This window comes from Nerophis lumbriciformis, linkage group LG22 (genome assembly GCF_033978685.3).
Source record: "Nerophis lumbriciformis linkage group LG22, RoL_Nlum_v2.1, whole genome shotgun sequence".
Taxonomy (NCBI): Eukaryota; Metazoa; Chordata; class Actinopteri; order Syngnathiformes; family Syngnathidae; genus Nerophis; species Nerophis lumbriciformis.
This window is the reverse complement of record NC_084569.2, coordinates 21,932,397-21,949,281: the sequence shown is the minus strand read 5'-3', so window position 1 is coordinate 21,949,281 and position 16,885 is coordinate 21,932,397. Positions and strand designations below refer to the sequence as shown.

Genomic DNA, 16,885 nt, shown 5'->3' with positions numbered 1-16,885 from the left:
AAAGTGTGAAAAACACTCCCATTGAAGATTTGATGTCCATCTTGTACCTGAGATAGCGAAGCCGCTGAAGCCGACGGCGAGGACCAGGAAGGAGATGGCGACGCCTTTAGTGTGCGAATATCCCACCACCAACAGGAGGGTGGCCTCCATCCCAAACCCTGAAAACACGCCGGATTACAAACATTAAAGTTAGGGCTGTCAAAAATAACAAAGTTAACACATGAGATTAATCACCAAAAACATTGCATTAATCATGTACAGTAGGAAAGGGATTCATATGGCCCCATTCCTGGGTGCATCTCGCGTGAGAGGAAGAGGGAGGATCAATCATTTTGTAATGCAGTCTGCTGGAAATCATGAAAAGCAACTGACTCTGTGGTCGGATTTGGAGTTGCCACAAAACACATTTTAAAATTTACTGCCATCTGGCGGCTAGACTGGATGGTACACGACCCAAATTTGTCACGCTTCATGTGTCAGGTACACCGTGAATCCCCTTTCTACTGGATGTACAGATTATTCTAGCAATTTATTTTAACCGCACAAGCTCCTTTACTTTAACCGCGGTAGGATATCTGAAAGGCGGCACTGGTTGTTGTACAGTCAGTGATCAGGTCAATGCATACGTTAGAAGGGTTGCAATGATTAAACGATTATTTGTTTAATGATAAATGATTAAAAAAAATCCGATCCGCATGGAGTGCCCGGAACTTTAAATACACGGACGTAGTTTCCGCAGGGCCTTTGCAATAGAGCGCACAAGAGAGCGTTGGTGTGTTGGACCGTGATCTGTGTGGCAAATTAATTTATTCTTAAATTGTTATGAGACAAAAAATAATTACATAAAATAACAAAATAATACAGACAAAATCCAGCATAGAAATGTAAAGAATATATATACAAAAAAATCCACTAATATAAATATATTAGTTAATTTATGATGCCAACTGTTTTTATAAAGATTAATCGCTGTATTTAAACAAGGGAACTATGGCAAGAAATCCAAATATGAGTAGACAGAACATTTGTTAAAATTTAGCATTTTTTCCACATTCATTAATTATATGTAAACATTATTAATGCACACAAGTTAAAGAGCATTTTCAATGTAGATGAAAAAAGAATGAACGTTATGCCTGCAGAAAAGTCATTGTTTATTTGAGCTATTTTCCCTAAAATACGCCTTGAGGTTATAACAAGGGAACTATGGCAAGAAATCCAAATATGAGTAGACAGAACATTTGTTAAAATTTAGCATTTTTTCCACATTCATTAATTATATGTAAACATTATTAATGCACACAAGTTAAAGAGCATTTTCAATGTAGATGAAAAAAGAATGAACGTTATGCCTGCAGAAAAGTCATTGTTTATTTGAGCTATTTTCCCTAAAATACGCCTTGAGGTTATAATTGTGTTTTGGCCGATTCCTCGATTAATCTATAGGTTACTCGATTAAAAAAATAATACATACAGTAGGGGAGGCATTCATATGGCCCCATTCCTGGGTGTATTTCGCGTGAGAAGAAGAGGGGAGTTAATTATTTACAACCCAGTCTACTGAAAATGATGGAAAGCGCCACTCTACATAGCAACTGACTCTGTGGTCAAAGTTGGAATTATCACAAAACACAGATCTTCAACACTCAACTGTCATCTGGCAGCTAAAGTGGAGAGTGCACACCCCAAATTCATCCCGTATCATGTGTCAGGTACACCGCGACAAATGGGGCCCCATGAATCCCCTTTCTAAGGTAGCTTAAGCCTAATATGTCAGTGCAAAGATGAGTGTGGAGACTCAGACTGGTGTACTCGCTGGTAAACTTCACTTTAAAATAAAACCAGATGGGACTTTAAATAAAATTGTTAGCAAGTTTTGAGCAAATAAATGACATGTATTCAAGTAAAACATTTAAAAAATGTTCCTATATGACATTCTAACAATAAAATTGCATTTTTGTCCAAATTTTAGGGTCTTTTTTAAAGTTTATTTAAATCATGCAATCATTATTCATCATAATGTATCCAAATGGAAGGGCATGATTAATCTGATTTTTAAAAATTAATCATTTGACAGCACAAATTAAAACATGAGCGGGGGGAGAAACTACAAACTATCTCTGATCTATTCTGTCATGATGTGCTGTTGGAAATACTTCTAGGCACATAATCAGGGAGTTTTGTAGTCTCAGACATAGCAGCTTGAGAAAATAAAAAAAAAACTGTGATTTTTATATTGAATTTAAGTAAAATCTAATGTAATCACCGAGCAATTACACAGTCTGGGGTAAGCAGAAACACTGTATATTTTTCTGAAAATCTGCTTTTTCAGATACAGTGGTACTGTACCTCAACTTAACAGTGTTTTGAGATAAGAGCTGTCTCTTGGCTTTTATGCTTTAAGTTGCAAGAAAAAATTTGAGTTACAAGCATCCTCGTCATTAGTTGGTGTAGCAAATGTCACAGTGAACCTCATAAGATCCGCCCCAAAACATTTGGTCTTACACGCTAGCATCGGCCTATGGCTAGAAATTCACACTTTGTTTATCAAACCATGGCAAGGAAGAAAGTGAGTGTGATTGACAATGCTGAGAATAAGTGGATGATATTTATTGAACTAAAGAAATAATTAATCAAAAACACGATTGAGCGTATCGTTAACTTAGCCAAGCAGTTGGAGCGTATTGCTGCTCGTCTTCACCATTCTTAAGCAGAATGATTCTAACGCCAGTCAATAATCTTGAAAATATCTAAGTCGTGCACATTTATCCATGAAAATAAGGAAAAGCTGCCGATGGTGTGTTTGACGGAGATGCAGTTGGAGGGAGATACTGTAGAAGTCCACTCGCCAAAGTAAATACTGTACATTATTATTACATTACTTCATAAAACGACTGAAGTTGTTAGTTCTACATTTTATTGTATTGTTTTTATACAATATGTTTTAATGTAAAAGATAGTTTTCTTCTTAAAAGGTATTTTCAAATGAGCCGATTAAATTGTATCATTTAATACACCATTTAAAATGTCAATTTGGTTTTTTTTTGTCATAAAAAAATACAATCATGTGTGCTTACGGACTGTATCCCTGCAGACTGTATTGATCTATATTGATATATAATGTAGGAACCATAAATATTAATAACGGAAAAAAACAACCCTTTTGTGCGAATGAGTGTGAATGAGGGAGGGAGGTTTTTTGGGTTGGTGCACTAATTGTAAGTGTATCTTGTGTTTTTTATGTTGATTTAATAAAAATAAAAAATATATATATATATATTTTTTTATATAATTTTTTTTCTTTTCTTGTGCGGCCCGGTACCAATCGATCCACGGACCGGTGGTTGGGGACCACTGCTCTAGAGAAATGTGCTATAAATATATATATATATATATATATATATATATATACATAATTTAATTCACATATAATAATTACATCAATTATAATAATTACCATAGTGTAGTGAATAGATTCAATATAAGAGCTCTCAAAAAAGCCACCTCAATTTGTATAATATGCTAATGCCAAGAAAACTTGGAAGTTTATGTTACGAGCGTCAACTTATGTGTGTGTGTATGCTAGAGGCATTGCCTCTACCCACAGTAAATGACTGACAAGAGGGTTCACTCCGTTTCATTCTGCTATTGAAAGCTCAAAAAGTTATGTTTGGATTTTTATGTAACTTTCAAGAAATGTCTGGAATAGGATGAGAAATACGTGATTACGTTTTGGAGCCTATCTGGATCACCGTCTGGGTTCAGGAATTTTTTTTACTTTTAGGATGAGCGATATCTGATTGATTTTTTATTTGTACTTATTTGCACATTGCTTCTACTCCTTTTTCCACTTGTAGTTAAAATAAATTAGGTACTAATGACAACTGAAACAATGCAGTTCTAAACCAGCAACAATTCCATTGTGTTGGAAACGGTTCTATTCAGATTGCCTAAAAGTTTAAATTAACTACAGAAATTAACATAATTTCAAATCAATACTGACAGCTTGAACAAAGCTTTTTATATGTGCAAAAGTGTAGATTTTCCCAAAGAGTGTGCATTTTGTACAAAGAAACTGCAAAACTCTGCACCCTCACCTCCACAATTCATGAGCTTCCTGACGTTGGTGGTGGTCATTAGGTTGTGTGTCCTGAGGTAGTCGGCCAATTGTCCTCCTAAAGGAACGATGATGGTCATCACTAAATGCGGCAAAGCTGACACCATGCCCACCTGAAAGAGGGGAAGTGAGAGTGAAAATGTTTTACTTCGTACAGGACAAAAACAAAAACAATTTTGTGTGTGTGATTGCACCTTGCTGATCTCAAAGCCGAACACTTCTTCAAAGTAGGCCGGCTGGCTGATAAGCAGCAGGTAGAAGGTCCAACTCCTGCAGAAGTTGGCCACAATGATGGCATAGACTGGCATGGAGGTGAAGAAGTGCCTCCATGGGGTCTTGAATTTCTGACAGCAAAAAAGAAATCAAAGGGAGTGACAAGAACGTACATAGATGCCTTCACATCAGATATCTCTTATCAATCATGAATATTTAGTGAGGTACCTGCAGAGGGTTGAGAAATGACCCAGACTCCCCGATTGCATCTTCAATGTACTTCCTCTCCTCTGGGGTGATGGTGGGATGGGCAGCTGGACTCTCATAAGACACCAGGACCCAGAACATGTACCAAAATATCCCAAAGGTGCCTGGGAGAGTTCAAATGGGTAAAGAAGTGAGAAGGAAGAAATTACAAGTTTAATGGACATGTGCGCAGAGCTGTTGGAAAATAAGGACAACACACATGCTCACCATAGACGTAGAAGACAGAAGGCCATCCAGTGTATTGCACCAGTATCCCAGCTAAAGGCATGGCCACCACTGCCCCTGCATAGGACCCTACAAGTGCAACAAGAAATTTGACATCCGCTTTTAAACGTGTTCACGCACCCACATGGCACCCTTTGTAAGTGATACTGATGTGTGGACTGAATGATGCAAAATTCTGCTCTTTAAAAAACATCTTAATGGAAAATATCAGTGATATAAAATAATTTTACACACCAAACAGGAATAAAAATAATGTAATTGCTAAACATCAGCTTAGTCAGAAAATTGATTGGGGACCTATGATGATTTTCTGACTTATATATGTTGTTTCAATGTTAGATACTCGTGTTAAACTGTCAACACGTCAAATCAGAATTTAAGTATTATTTTCATCTAATCTTGGCATGTGCATGATAACACAAATGTGTGACATGCAGTGACATAAATGCTGTTTACAGCTGCTTTTTTATGCAGAGTCTGAATCGATCAGAGAATGTGCAGGTCGACACTAGACTTTATGTGGACCTTAACAAGATTTTGTTTGTGTCCCCATTTTGGTCTTTAATGTGCCTGACGACACCCCAACCCTACTCTAAACCTAACATCAATACCCCACATACACACTCAGTATGTTTACATGCACTGAAGTATGAATTATTGAGTTAATTTGGGTTAAACTATGTTTTTAAAGTTATGTGCTATGAGATGCAAAAGTGAAACTTAAAACATAACTTTTTCTGATGCTACCACAAATAGATGTATTATGTTTTTAACCTTTCTATCACCTCACCCTGGTTCCCAAATGTTGGCGCTGTGTGTGAATGAATAAATGTGAGCTTTAATGACGTTATTATGATGTCTGTGGGTGAACAGTGAAGTGTTGGGTTTTCTGCTACCAGGAGGAATGAACAAGTTTGCACTTTTGAAAGGGGGAGTAGGCAGTGTTACGCCTCCTAATTGGATTCAAACACCCTTAACATCTTAACTTTTATAACGTCGTATTTTTTAATTGAAAGATTTAAAATGAAAGAAAAACAATCAAATAAGTAGTGGTTGTGGCCCTAAACAACTGTATGGAGTATTTATGCCACGGGCTGGCCCGGTGTGCAGGTGTACCTAATATTCTGACCGGGTTAATCTATATAATGTTTATGGAGTTTATTCTCTACCATATCTGGGAAAAAATAGCGGTGATGTTCTTCTCCAAGATAAATATTCAAACAGCGTGCATTATCGAAAGATACATTACGATACTTTTGAAGTTGGGGCGTGGTTTCATTTGCAATCTGGGAACTCCTCCAAAAACGAACATCTTGCAGACAGATTCAGAAAAAATGGGTAATAGGGAACACAATTTACACGAAAGCATATGCAATAAATATTATCTACATTGCAAGGAACTGTTTTAAATGTATATTATAATCATCATAGATCCCGTTTATTACTTCTACCTTGCACTGTGCATCATCTATAAAATGGCATGTATTGTATTCAACGGTTTGATTAGTGATTGTTTTCTTGTCATTTGATCACATTTTGTCATAGTTTGAAAACTAAATATTAGGTAATTTATTGTATCTAATCAAAAATAATGGTTGACTGCTTGACAAAAAAAAATGAAGTCAACATTCCATTAGTTAAATATGCATGCATGCATGCATGCTGATGATGAATCATTCTATTTTGTGTGTAAAACATTTGGCCAATAAAGCTGATTCTCATTAAAAATAAATATTTAATAGGTACAACGAGGAGTAGAAAACATAAAATATCTTAAGGTAATAATTTATTTATTGTGAGTTCTTATGGATGTAATTTTGTATGATATTTATATACTAAATATTGTTGTATAAGGTCATTAAGTATTGTATTGTATTGTTGATAAATAATAAAATCATTAGTGATGGGGCAGGACATTATTAGCTTTTTCTTCTTCCTGTTTTTTTGGTATTTTTTGTATTAGAAATGCTATTTTTGTATTCAAAGTAAATTAATTAAAAAAAAGTGTTTATATTTTAATTACTGCTGTCAAATATTTTATTTTAATTATTTATGATTAGTCACAGGTTATTACTCACTTGCATATTTTAAATATACTGTATTTTTCGGACTATAAGTTACAGTTTTTTTCATAGTTTGGCCGGGCTCCAGTGCGATTTATATATGTTTTTTTCTTTCTTTATTATGCATTTTCGGCAGGTGCGACTTATACTCCGGTGCGACTTATACTCCGAAAAATATGGTAATTATATATAATTTTTTTAAGTCTGTAAAGCACTTGGCATTGCATTTCTTTTTTTCTCTGTATGAAGTGCTTACAAATAAATTTTGATATTATATTTGGACACAAATGCAATTTTATTGTCAGAATGTCATGAAGAAATTTAAAAAAATGTTTTACATTACATTACATGTATTTGCATTAAACTTGCTAACAGTTTTATCTAAAGTAACATCAGGGTTTATTTTTAAGTGACATTTTCCAGCGAACGCACCAGTCGAAGTCTCCTCACTCATCCTAACAAACTGCTCTGCCTTTCAGGTAACCAGCTGTGGTTCAGGTCAAGTAGCATATACAGCCAACAATAAATTGCGTGATTAATCTGCATATACATGATTAATGTGATAATTATTTGTGATTATTCAGATGAGTTCATTTGTTATTTGACAGCAATAAATGTAGTATTTTTCACTCATTACCATACATTTCTTTTAAGGTAATTGTACCCCACTGCAACATCACAGACATATGAAACAGTGGAGGTTTGGAAAAAGTCATGAAACAAAAATGCGCATCAATTAAAATAAGATGCAAGATTGACTTTTGTGTCATCAAATTACCACAAAAGGCCGTTGTGGCTAATCGACTTCTCTCCAGTGGAGGAGCCCATTTGGCCCAAATCCCATGGCAGGCAGGGTATGACACACCCTGCAGGACACAAGCCAGTCATTGGATAGGACTTGTTGTTTCATGCAATATTACCCACAAACACACACTTTACCTCAACAAGGCCTTGACATATTCTAACCAGTATGACACAGCTGTAATGGCAGCGGGCAGCAGATGGGATCAACATGTTCAGGGTGGACGTGGCTACGATGGCAAAGCCAAACACTCTTGAACACACAAAAGACCAAACAAGCTGCCTCACAAAATACTCTTGACTCGACAATATTTACATATGTATACTGTATTTACACAGGGGAATCTGAATAAATTGGAATTGTTTTTAAGTTACTTTAGTAGTTTATATTATTCAACGTTTTGACAATTTCCCAAATTCTAGCGATATTGAGTCTGGGGATTTTATTAACTGTAAGCCATAATCATGTAGATCATTAAGAAATTAGTTAATCTATAGTCTAATGGTTTTTAAATTGAAGTACTGTAATACTGTAAATACATTTTTGAAACATTTTAATTATTTGAGCTGGTTCTGTACGTATATTTCATACTGTATATGTTATTCACAATTCTATTAACATTTGAATATGAATGAACTTAGACAATTTTTTAAATAGTTTTAGATACATTTTAAAACAGAATACATTTAGATTACACACTATAATTGTACATATATAGTGTGTATAGAAATAATAATTTAAGTAGTATAATTTATTTTCAATTCTAAAATTGTTACAGGACATAAACATTAAATCAGATTAAAAAAAATATTAGAAAGAAAACGCATAAACATGTAAAGAATATAATGCAAGACATTTAATTAAATATACATTAATTTGGCTATTTGAATTATTTTAGTGAATTTATGATACCAACTGTGTTAATGACAATAATTGGTGTATTTTTACGAGGAAAATATGGCAAGAAATCCAAATTTGAGTAGTTGGCACAGAACATTTTGTATTTTTTTCCACATTCAATAATACATAAATGATAAATAAATGATAAATGGGTTATAGTTGTATAGCGCTTTTCTACCTTCAAGGTACTCAAAGCGCTTTGACAGTATTTCCACATTCACACACACATTGCGGGAGCTGCCATGCAAGGCGCTAACCAGCAGCCATCAGGAGCAAGGGGTGAAGTGTCTTGCCCAAGGACACAACGGACGTCACTAGGATGGTAGAAGGTGGGGATTGAACCCCAGTAACCAGCAACACTCCGATTGCTGGCACGGCCACTCTACCAATGTAGTTTATTATGTGTGGTGTTTTTTAAACATGAAGTTAGATGATTATTTACATAACAATGGGTTACACCATTGGGATCACATTTTCCTAATCAGTGCAGTTACATAAACAAACTAAGTTACATTACCAAGTAAAAAAAAAAATAGTAGTCTGGATGGCTAACAAGGGACTTTATACCTGTTGGCTGCAAATTTTTGACATATAAAACCTCCTGGGATCTGCGTGACAATGTAGCCCCAGAAGAAGGAGCCGTGGATCATGCCCACTGTCTCCGGGTCCCAAGTGAACTGTGCAGCCTAAGAGAGAAAGATTTTGGCATTTGACACTGACACAAACAAGGACTTACAACTTGGCAGTGGTTTTTTTCTTACTAGTTTTCATACAGTGGTTTATAGACACATTTTTAGACGTTAAACAGAAAATTATGTGGTAACAAAGCCTTCACGCGTTTGTGACGGGGCCTAAGAAAGTTGTGAGTTGTAGCATACTGCTGCGAGGACGTGTTGTGCCGTAAAGCGTTGTCTAGTGCACGAGTTGATTTAAATAAAGTTGTGTGAGCACACAGTTATTATTTGTAAGTTCTTGGATATAAGACACTTTAATAAACAGGGTGAGAAACTATTGAATTCAAGAAAAAAATCAGAGCAAAGTACGCAGGTGCCGTACGTATAGCTCTCACTTCCTTCCTCTCGCACCGTACATTTTATCAACAAATTTAAAGTGACAGTAATGTAAATTCTTATTTAGAGCTGCATTAGGGCAGCTATTGATTATTTTTGTAATCAAATAATCTATCACTAAATTTGTCTGATTAATTCAATTACAGGATAAACATACTTTCTAGCCTTAATGTATATTTCAGGGTAAATAGTAATATACATAGTAAATATAAAACTATTATGCTTGCTATTCTTTTTTTCCTAATAAAGGCACAACATAACAATTTAAATGGCATTTTTGACACTTGTGCATTAATATAAATAAAATAATAAAATAATGCAGGCTCGATTGCAGTGGCCGTGCGGAAACTATGTCCGCGCATTTAAAGTTACGGGCACTCCAAAATGTTCTACAATTTGAATAGTTTTACTCAAACGATTAATTGAAGCAACCAGATATTAATCAAAGTTTTTTCTAATCAAATTAATCGATCTAATCAATGGCGCCTTAATGTTCATTTATAAATTTCATTCATAATTGATATGTATTTCACATTGTTTTATGCCTGTAAAACTATAACTATCTTTTATAAAATGTGCTATTTTTGAGTGTTTGGGACGGTATAATTGAATTTACATTTTTTACGGGAAACATTACTTTGGTTTTTGAACAATTCGGTGTTTTGTCCTTTTGAAACAGAGAAAGCTGAATTATTGTTAATTCCATAGCTTTCACTGTCACTTTCAATTAATATTGAATATTATTATCAATATTTCGTCAAAAACTTTGAATCATATGTACCTAATGACGTGTCTGACTCTGAATGTATGCTTATGTTTACGGCTGTGAATCTTTGGGCGCCGCACGATTCGATTTAAAAACTATTCTCAATTCAAAACGATTCCTAATTCAAAATCCATACTTTTTAATAACATTACATGCCATTTCTATGATTAACTACATTTCTCCATAAAATAGATAAACTGCTGTTATAGATTTCTATATTACTTAAAAGAAAACTGGTTTTGCTTAATACAATTCTACCCAAACATTTAAAAAAGTGAAATACAAAAAAGGTAACGAAAGAATTATCCAAAACTTCAAAAATAAATCTGTACAGCAGATATAGGCATGAGATCGGTAGGTTGTGAGTTCAAACCCCGGCCGAGTCATACCAAAGACTGTAAAAATGGGACCCATTACCTCCCTGCTTGGCACTCAGCATTAAGGGTTGGAATTGGGGGTTAAATCACCAAAAATGATTCCCGGGCGCGGCCACCGCTGCTGCCCACTGCTCCCCTCACCTCCCAGGGGGTGATCAAAGGTGATGGGTCAAATGCAGAGAATAATTTCGCCACACCTAGTGTGTGTGTGACAATCAGTGGTACTTTACTTTACTTTACTACTATACCAACAATATGATTTCCCTGAGTGGCTGGACAGGACAAATAAAATAAAAAAAATAAAAAATAAATTTTTATTAAAAAATTTTTTTTTAATCGAGTAATAATCGTTACAAAAAAAAAAAATCACAATTAATTCAAAAATCTTTTTTTTTTGACACCCCTACTTATGCTATAACTAGTTGCAAGCATGCTCCATAACCAGACATAAACATGCTCACTTACCACCAGCACTTCCTTGTTTCCTTTGTAGACAGTGTGGTCGTTGACCATGCTCACAATGGCCACGCCCAGATTGCAGCGGATGCCAAAGGAGATGCAGAAGCCTAGGCCAGACAGGATGGCGATGATGTAACGCCTGGGCAAGCCAAAGCAGGTACAATCCACCACGGGCAGCTCCTTCTCCTGCACCAGCTCTGGACGGCCCTCCGCTGACAGCTCGATGGTTTCTCCATTAGGCTGCTGCTTGTCAATCAACCTGGCGGACGGCACGGGAGAGGTGCAGGGGATTAGCTTGACCTTTGACACATTATTTGTTTTCACATGCATGTGACAGTTGTACCTCAGAGGGTCCACTGTTTCTTCTAAATAAGACCTCCTCCAAAAAAAAAATCCATGTTTTTTTTGCTTACTAGTTGCAAGATTACATGGTAACTACTACTGTATTTTATCTGAATAGAAAACCAAAATCCTGGAAAGAAGCAAGTACATTTTAATGCTTTTTTTTGTTTTGTTCAGATGTCATTTTGTGTCAAAGTGTAAGTTGCTTTGGGTTGCAAAACACAACAGCATGTGAAAATATATGTGAGCGTTCAGCGTAAATCCATGGTCATTGATTAGAAATTACATGATTAAGGTGATTTTGTTTCTAAGAAGACAGCAAAAAGTGTCACTAGGTTTGAAGATGACTGCATGTTTTTGCGTATGTGTGCATCCACTTGTGAGCTGATCCACTTAGTCAGTGAGCTGGACGATGATGTATAGAAACAAGGATATGTTCATCTTTCACATATCTGCGTTTTGTTTTTTCAGAATAAAATGGTCAAAATAAAGTGTTTACTTTTGTGAACATTTGGGATAATTCATTTCTGCCTGAACTCAATCACACATTCACTCACACAACATGATGCAAGCTAGATTCTGACATTGGTTCATTATTGATGTGTTTTGGGATGGGATAAATAATTCACTGTATCTTTTTTTCCCCCACCGTAATGTGTCACTATGCATCTATGCCTCTTATTTCTTGGTTACACATCTGCAGCCCACCCTGCAGATCGTCTCTTTTTATACGCACACTAGCAGTCGATCATAGCAAATAAAGATATGCTTGTCAAGTAAAACTGAATGAACATAAAACGATACTTAGTCGAAGCAGCGTTTTGGAATTTGTCGGAGATTATCTACAATTGCATCCTCCCTCTCTTTCTCCCTCTCTCTCGCTCTCTTAATCTGTCACAACATTCAGATTAGGATTATAAAAATGATTTACTTCCGGAAATGAATATAGAGGGACAAAGCAGCAATAGGCGTGGCTTCCCTATGAAGACATTATGGCTTTAACTTTATATGTCAGTTTTTTAGTGTACCATATTGCTTAAAATGACAGCATATGTCTCCAATTAAACAATTAAAATGTGCATAATTCCGTAAGTATACATATTATTTTTGGATAGACACAATACCAGTACCAGCGGATTGATACAATAAAAGGGGGAAAATGTGAGAATACGTAATAACAAAAACTCAAAAAATAATTTAAATTAGTGGTTAGTGGTTAGACCACTGGTCTTTAAACCAAGGGTTGTGAGTTTGATTTATTACTGCATTACCAAATTCCTTTTAATAGTCTATCGATCATGGATGTTTAAATTTAAGCAGTATAATATATTGAAAGGAGACCTGCACCAAGAACAAAAATAATCAATTTGGACAAAAAATATGCAATTAATATGCATACTTATAACATATTAACTAACATATTCAGTAAATGGGTTATACTTGTATAGCGCTTTTCTACCTTCAATGCACTCAAAGTGCTTCGACACTATTTCCACATTCACCCACTGATGGCAGGAGCTGCCATGGAAGGCCCTAACCACGACCCATCAGGAGCAAGGATGATGTCTTGCTCAAGGATACAACGGACATGAATAGGATGGCAGAAGCCAGAGATCGAACCAGGAACCCTCAGGTTGCTGGCACGGGCGCTCTACCAACCGAGCCGACATCAACAATGAGGTTTTTTTTTAGCTGGCAAATATTTAACAAATATATTTAATACTTTAATAATAAAACATTTGGAATTATATATGAATATATATATTTTTAGTTTTTCCTTTTAAATTTAGTACATTTTATCATTGTTAGTTTATACATTATTTTCAATGTATTTTTAATGTTTTTTTGGAATCCCTGAAAAAGTTTAGTTTTCACACTGTATTGTGTTTCATGCATTCCAACTCAATTTTTTTAAATTTAAATTTAAAAAAATAAATAATTTAATCAGTTTTAAAATGTTCAGCTCTTACTATCCACAATTTTTCAAATATTGCCAAAATTTCAGAACAAATTTCCAAGAGTTTTTTAAGTTCAAAATATAAAACAAAATATATGGATATAATGCATTTGAAACTTGAATGCTAAACATTTAAATGTAGAACTAGAAACATGTTGAATATAATATATAAGGTATCCATTATTAAAATGCCAAAACATACAAATAAGCACATAATTGACTTATGCAGGACTTTTATAAGATTCTCATATCATACGTCTTCTCTCTCATGCGCAATCTGACTTTAGCACTGCACAGTCAGCGGAAGCGTCCTTATTAGACGCGGAGACAGATTGCAGGCTGACACTGACACATATGCTACCAGCTAACGAGGCTAGCCCACAGCCAATATGACTCTTAATTAAAGCTGCTTCACACCAAAGGATAAACATGCAAACAGTGCAGATGATGGTAAAGCAGCACTAAACCACAACTGTTTAAGTAGAGGAAATGAGAATTCTCAATGTTTGCACATTGTCAGGACACTAGGACTGAATCATTCTAACCCTAAATATGCAATGAAGGACTCTACTGTACCTTCCAATGTTATTATAAACAGAACCTGATTCTTGCTCTAAATTAATGAGAGTGAGAAGACAGTAGGCACCCCCCTTTCTGACCTCAGGCATTTTGAAATATCATAATTACAACACAAAGCGCCTGGAGGGACTAACACCTCAAACTCTCCTCCTCACACGCTTGCTTATTAACGTGGAATTAACTGCTTAAGATATCTGAAAAGGTACAACATTTATTTTTTTAATGATGCTTTAGCAGTGACATGCATCCCAATATTAAACATCAGGTTATTATGACAACATTGGCACTTATGTCATTGTTTTGGACCAAATAATTATGTCTCAGGGTAAAATTCCCTCCAAAATAGACACAGTGGTGATTTTAGGCTTGTTTTTCATTTTGCGAGTAAAACAACTTGCACTGAGCCTAGTCTATAAAATCCGCTACACCTCCCTGATACCGAAATACATGTCACAGTACTTCCTTAACGTAAATGACCGCCATAACCACAACACCAGGGGGAGTTCCACAAACCACATTAAACCCAGATACCGATCAAACAAAGGTCTAAACTCATTCTCCTTCTATGCCACATCAATATGGAATGCACTCCCAACAGGTGTAAAAGTAAGTGCATCTCTATCCTCCTTCAAAACCGCACTTCCAGGCAACTTCAACCCTTGACTAACACCCTCCCCCTTCCACATCCGAACTCCCCGGATTGTAAATAACCAAATGTAAATAATCAAATGTATTTCTAATGTACAGTATATACTTGTTCTTCAGGATTAGGTCTCTGCTTTTTGCAGATGATGTGGTCCTGATGGCTTCATCTGGCCAGGATCTTCAGCTCTCACTGGATCGGTTCGCAGCTGAGTGTGAAGCGACTGGGATGAGAATCAGCACCTCCAAGTCCGAGTCCATGGTTCTCGCCCGGAAAAGGGTGGAGTGCCATCTCCGGGTTGCGGAGGAGACCCTGCCCCAAGTGGAGGAGTTCAAGTACCTCGGAGTTTTGTTCACGAGTGAGGGAAGAGTGGATCGTGAGATCGACAGGCGGATCGGTGCGGCGTCTTCAGTAATGCGGACGCTGTATCGATCCGTTGTGATGAAGAAGGAGCTGAGCCGGAAGGCAAAGCTCTCAATTTACCGTTCGATCTACGTTCCCATCCTCACCTATGGTCATGAGCTTTGGGTTAAGACCGAAAGGACAAGATCACGGGTACAAGCGGCCGAAATGAGTTTCCTCCGCCGGGTGGCAGGGCTCTCCCTTAGAGATAGGGTGAGAAGCTCTGTCATCCGGGAGGAGCTCAAAGTAAAGCCGCTGCTCTTCCACATCGAGAGGAGCCAGATGAGGTGGTTCGGGCATCTGGTCAGGATGCCACCCGAGCGCCTCCCGAGGGAGGTGTTTAGGGCACGTCCGACCGATAGGAGGCCACGGGGAAGACCCAGGACACGTTGGGAAGACTATGTCTCCTGGCTGGCCTGGGAACGCCTCGGGATCCCCCGGAAGAGCTGGACGAAGTGGCTGGGGAGAGGGAAGTCTGGGCTTCCCTGCTTAGGCTGCTGCCCCTGCGACCCGACCTCGGATAAGCGGAAGAAGATAGATGGATGGATGGATGGATGGATGGATACTTGTTCTTATGCTTTCTGAACTCACTATGTTCTCTGCTCGCTGTACATATCCTACCAAGTCAGACCTACACTGTTTCAATGCCAATTTCTCTGATGATGCAATTGTTGATGACTGAAGTGCTGATATCAACCAAACCCTCCTCATCCCACCCCCCGGATTGTAAATAATGTAAATAATTCAATGTATATACTCTGATTATTAACTTGTGTGATGACTGTAGCATGATAGCATATATTTGTACCATGAATTGATTTACAAGTTGAAAAACTTATTCGGGTGTTACCATTTAGTAGTCAATTGTACGGAATATGTACTGAACTGTGCAATCTACTAATAAAAGTTTCAATCAATCAATCAATCAATGCTACGCCCATTTTTAGCTCTAAAATCTGGGCGGGCTTGGGTCACCCTGCTGATGTCACCTATATAGAAAATAAAAGAATTTCATGTGTTTTGGTACCATCTTCATCCCGAATCACAATATTTTCGCACAGAATTTGAAGGAATTATCAAAAATGTCTGCTAGATGCATTGTTGCAGGTTGTAACAATACAACAAAAGAAGCGATATGCCGCCAAACATTTCCAAATGACGGTGAAAGAATAGACCTCTCCAGACAAATTTAGTCACGCAAAATGGGAGAGACTAAGCAAGAGGAGTGTAATTTGCAGCAATCATTTTAATGATTCTGATTTCAAACGAGAAGTTGGAGTTTAGATGGAAAAAAATTTAAAGACTCAAGCCAAATGTGATCCCAAAAATCAGGAGCACCCTCGAGGTGAGAAAAACTGAGTCAGAACCTGCGGAAAAACGGGAAAGAAGAGTAGACCCGGCGCACAAAAGCAAGACAAGAATAAATTAAGCCACTAGTAAGTCCTCTTCTACTGATGTTTTCCGCAAGATGTTGAGGAAAAGCTAAAAGCGCATGAGGAAAGAGGCTATGGTGTCTATGGAAGAAGAGATGGAAGCGCAGGGAACTCAGAAAATGGCAATTTATTTTGTTAGCCATATCAGTTTTGAAGTAATCATGGACCAGGGCAACCAAAACATGCAACTAAGTAATCAAAATAACAGTTTTACATGCCTTTATCTACACTTTTTGTGCAGGGAAATGGGCTCCAGTTCTGTAGATCAGT

The 16,885-nt window shown here is 36.7% G+C and overlaps 1 protein-coding gene across 1 annotated transcript in view; it reads right to left on the bottom strand.

Annotated features, from left to right (window-relative positions):
- Positions 1 to 16,885, bottom strand: part of slc17a7a (solute carrier family 17 member 7a) — a 41,032-nt gene that overhangs the window by 3,321 nt on the left and 20,826 nt on the right. The window contains exons 3-11 of the mRNA XM_061974030.2: positions 11,266 to 11,518; positions 9,155 to 9,273; positions 7,825 to 7,939; positions 7,664 to 7,751; positions 4,805 to 4,891; positions 4,559 to 4,701; positions 4,312 to 4,461; positions 4,098 to 4,230; positions 48 to 158 (exon numbers count right to left, since the gene is read on the bottom strand). Coding sequence (XP_061830014.1) covers positions 48 to 158; positions 4,098 to 4,230; positions 4,312 to 4,461; positions 4,559 to 4,701; positions 4,805 to 4,891; positions 7,664 to 7,751; positions 7,825 to 7,939; positions 9,155 to 9,273; positions 11,266 to 11,518 — 1,199 coding nt within the window. The remainder of the gene's footprint in view (positions 1 to 47; positions 159 to 4,097; positions 4,231 to 4,311; positions 4,462 to 4,558; positions 4,702 to 4,804; positions 4,892 to 7,663; positions 7,752 to 7,824; positions 7,940 to 9,154; positions 9,274 to 11,265; positions 11,519 to 16,885) is intronic.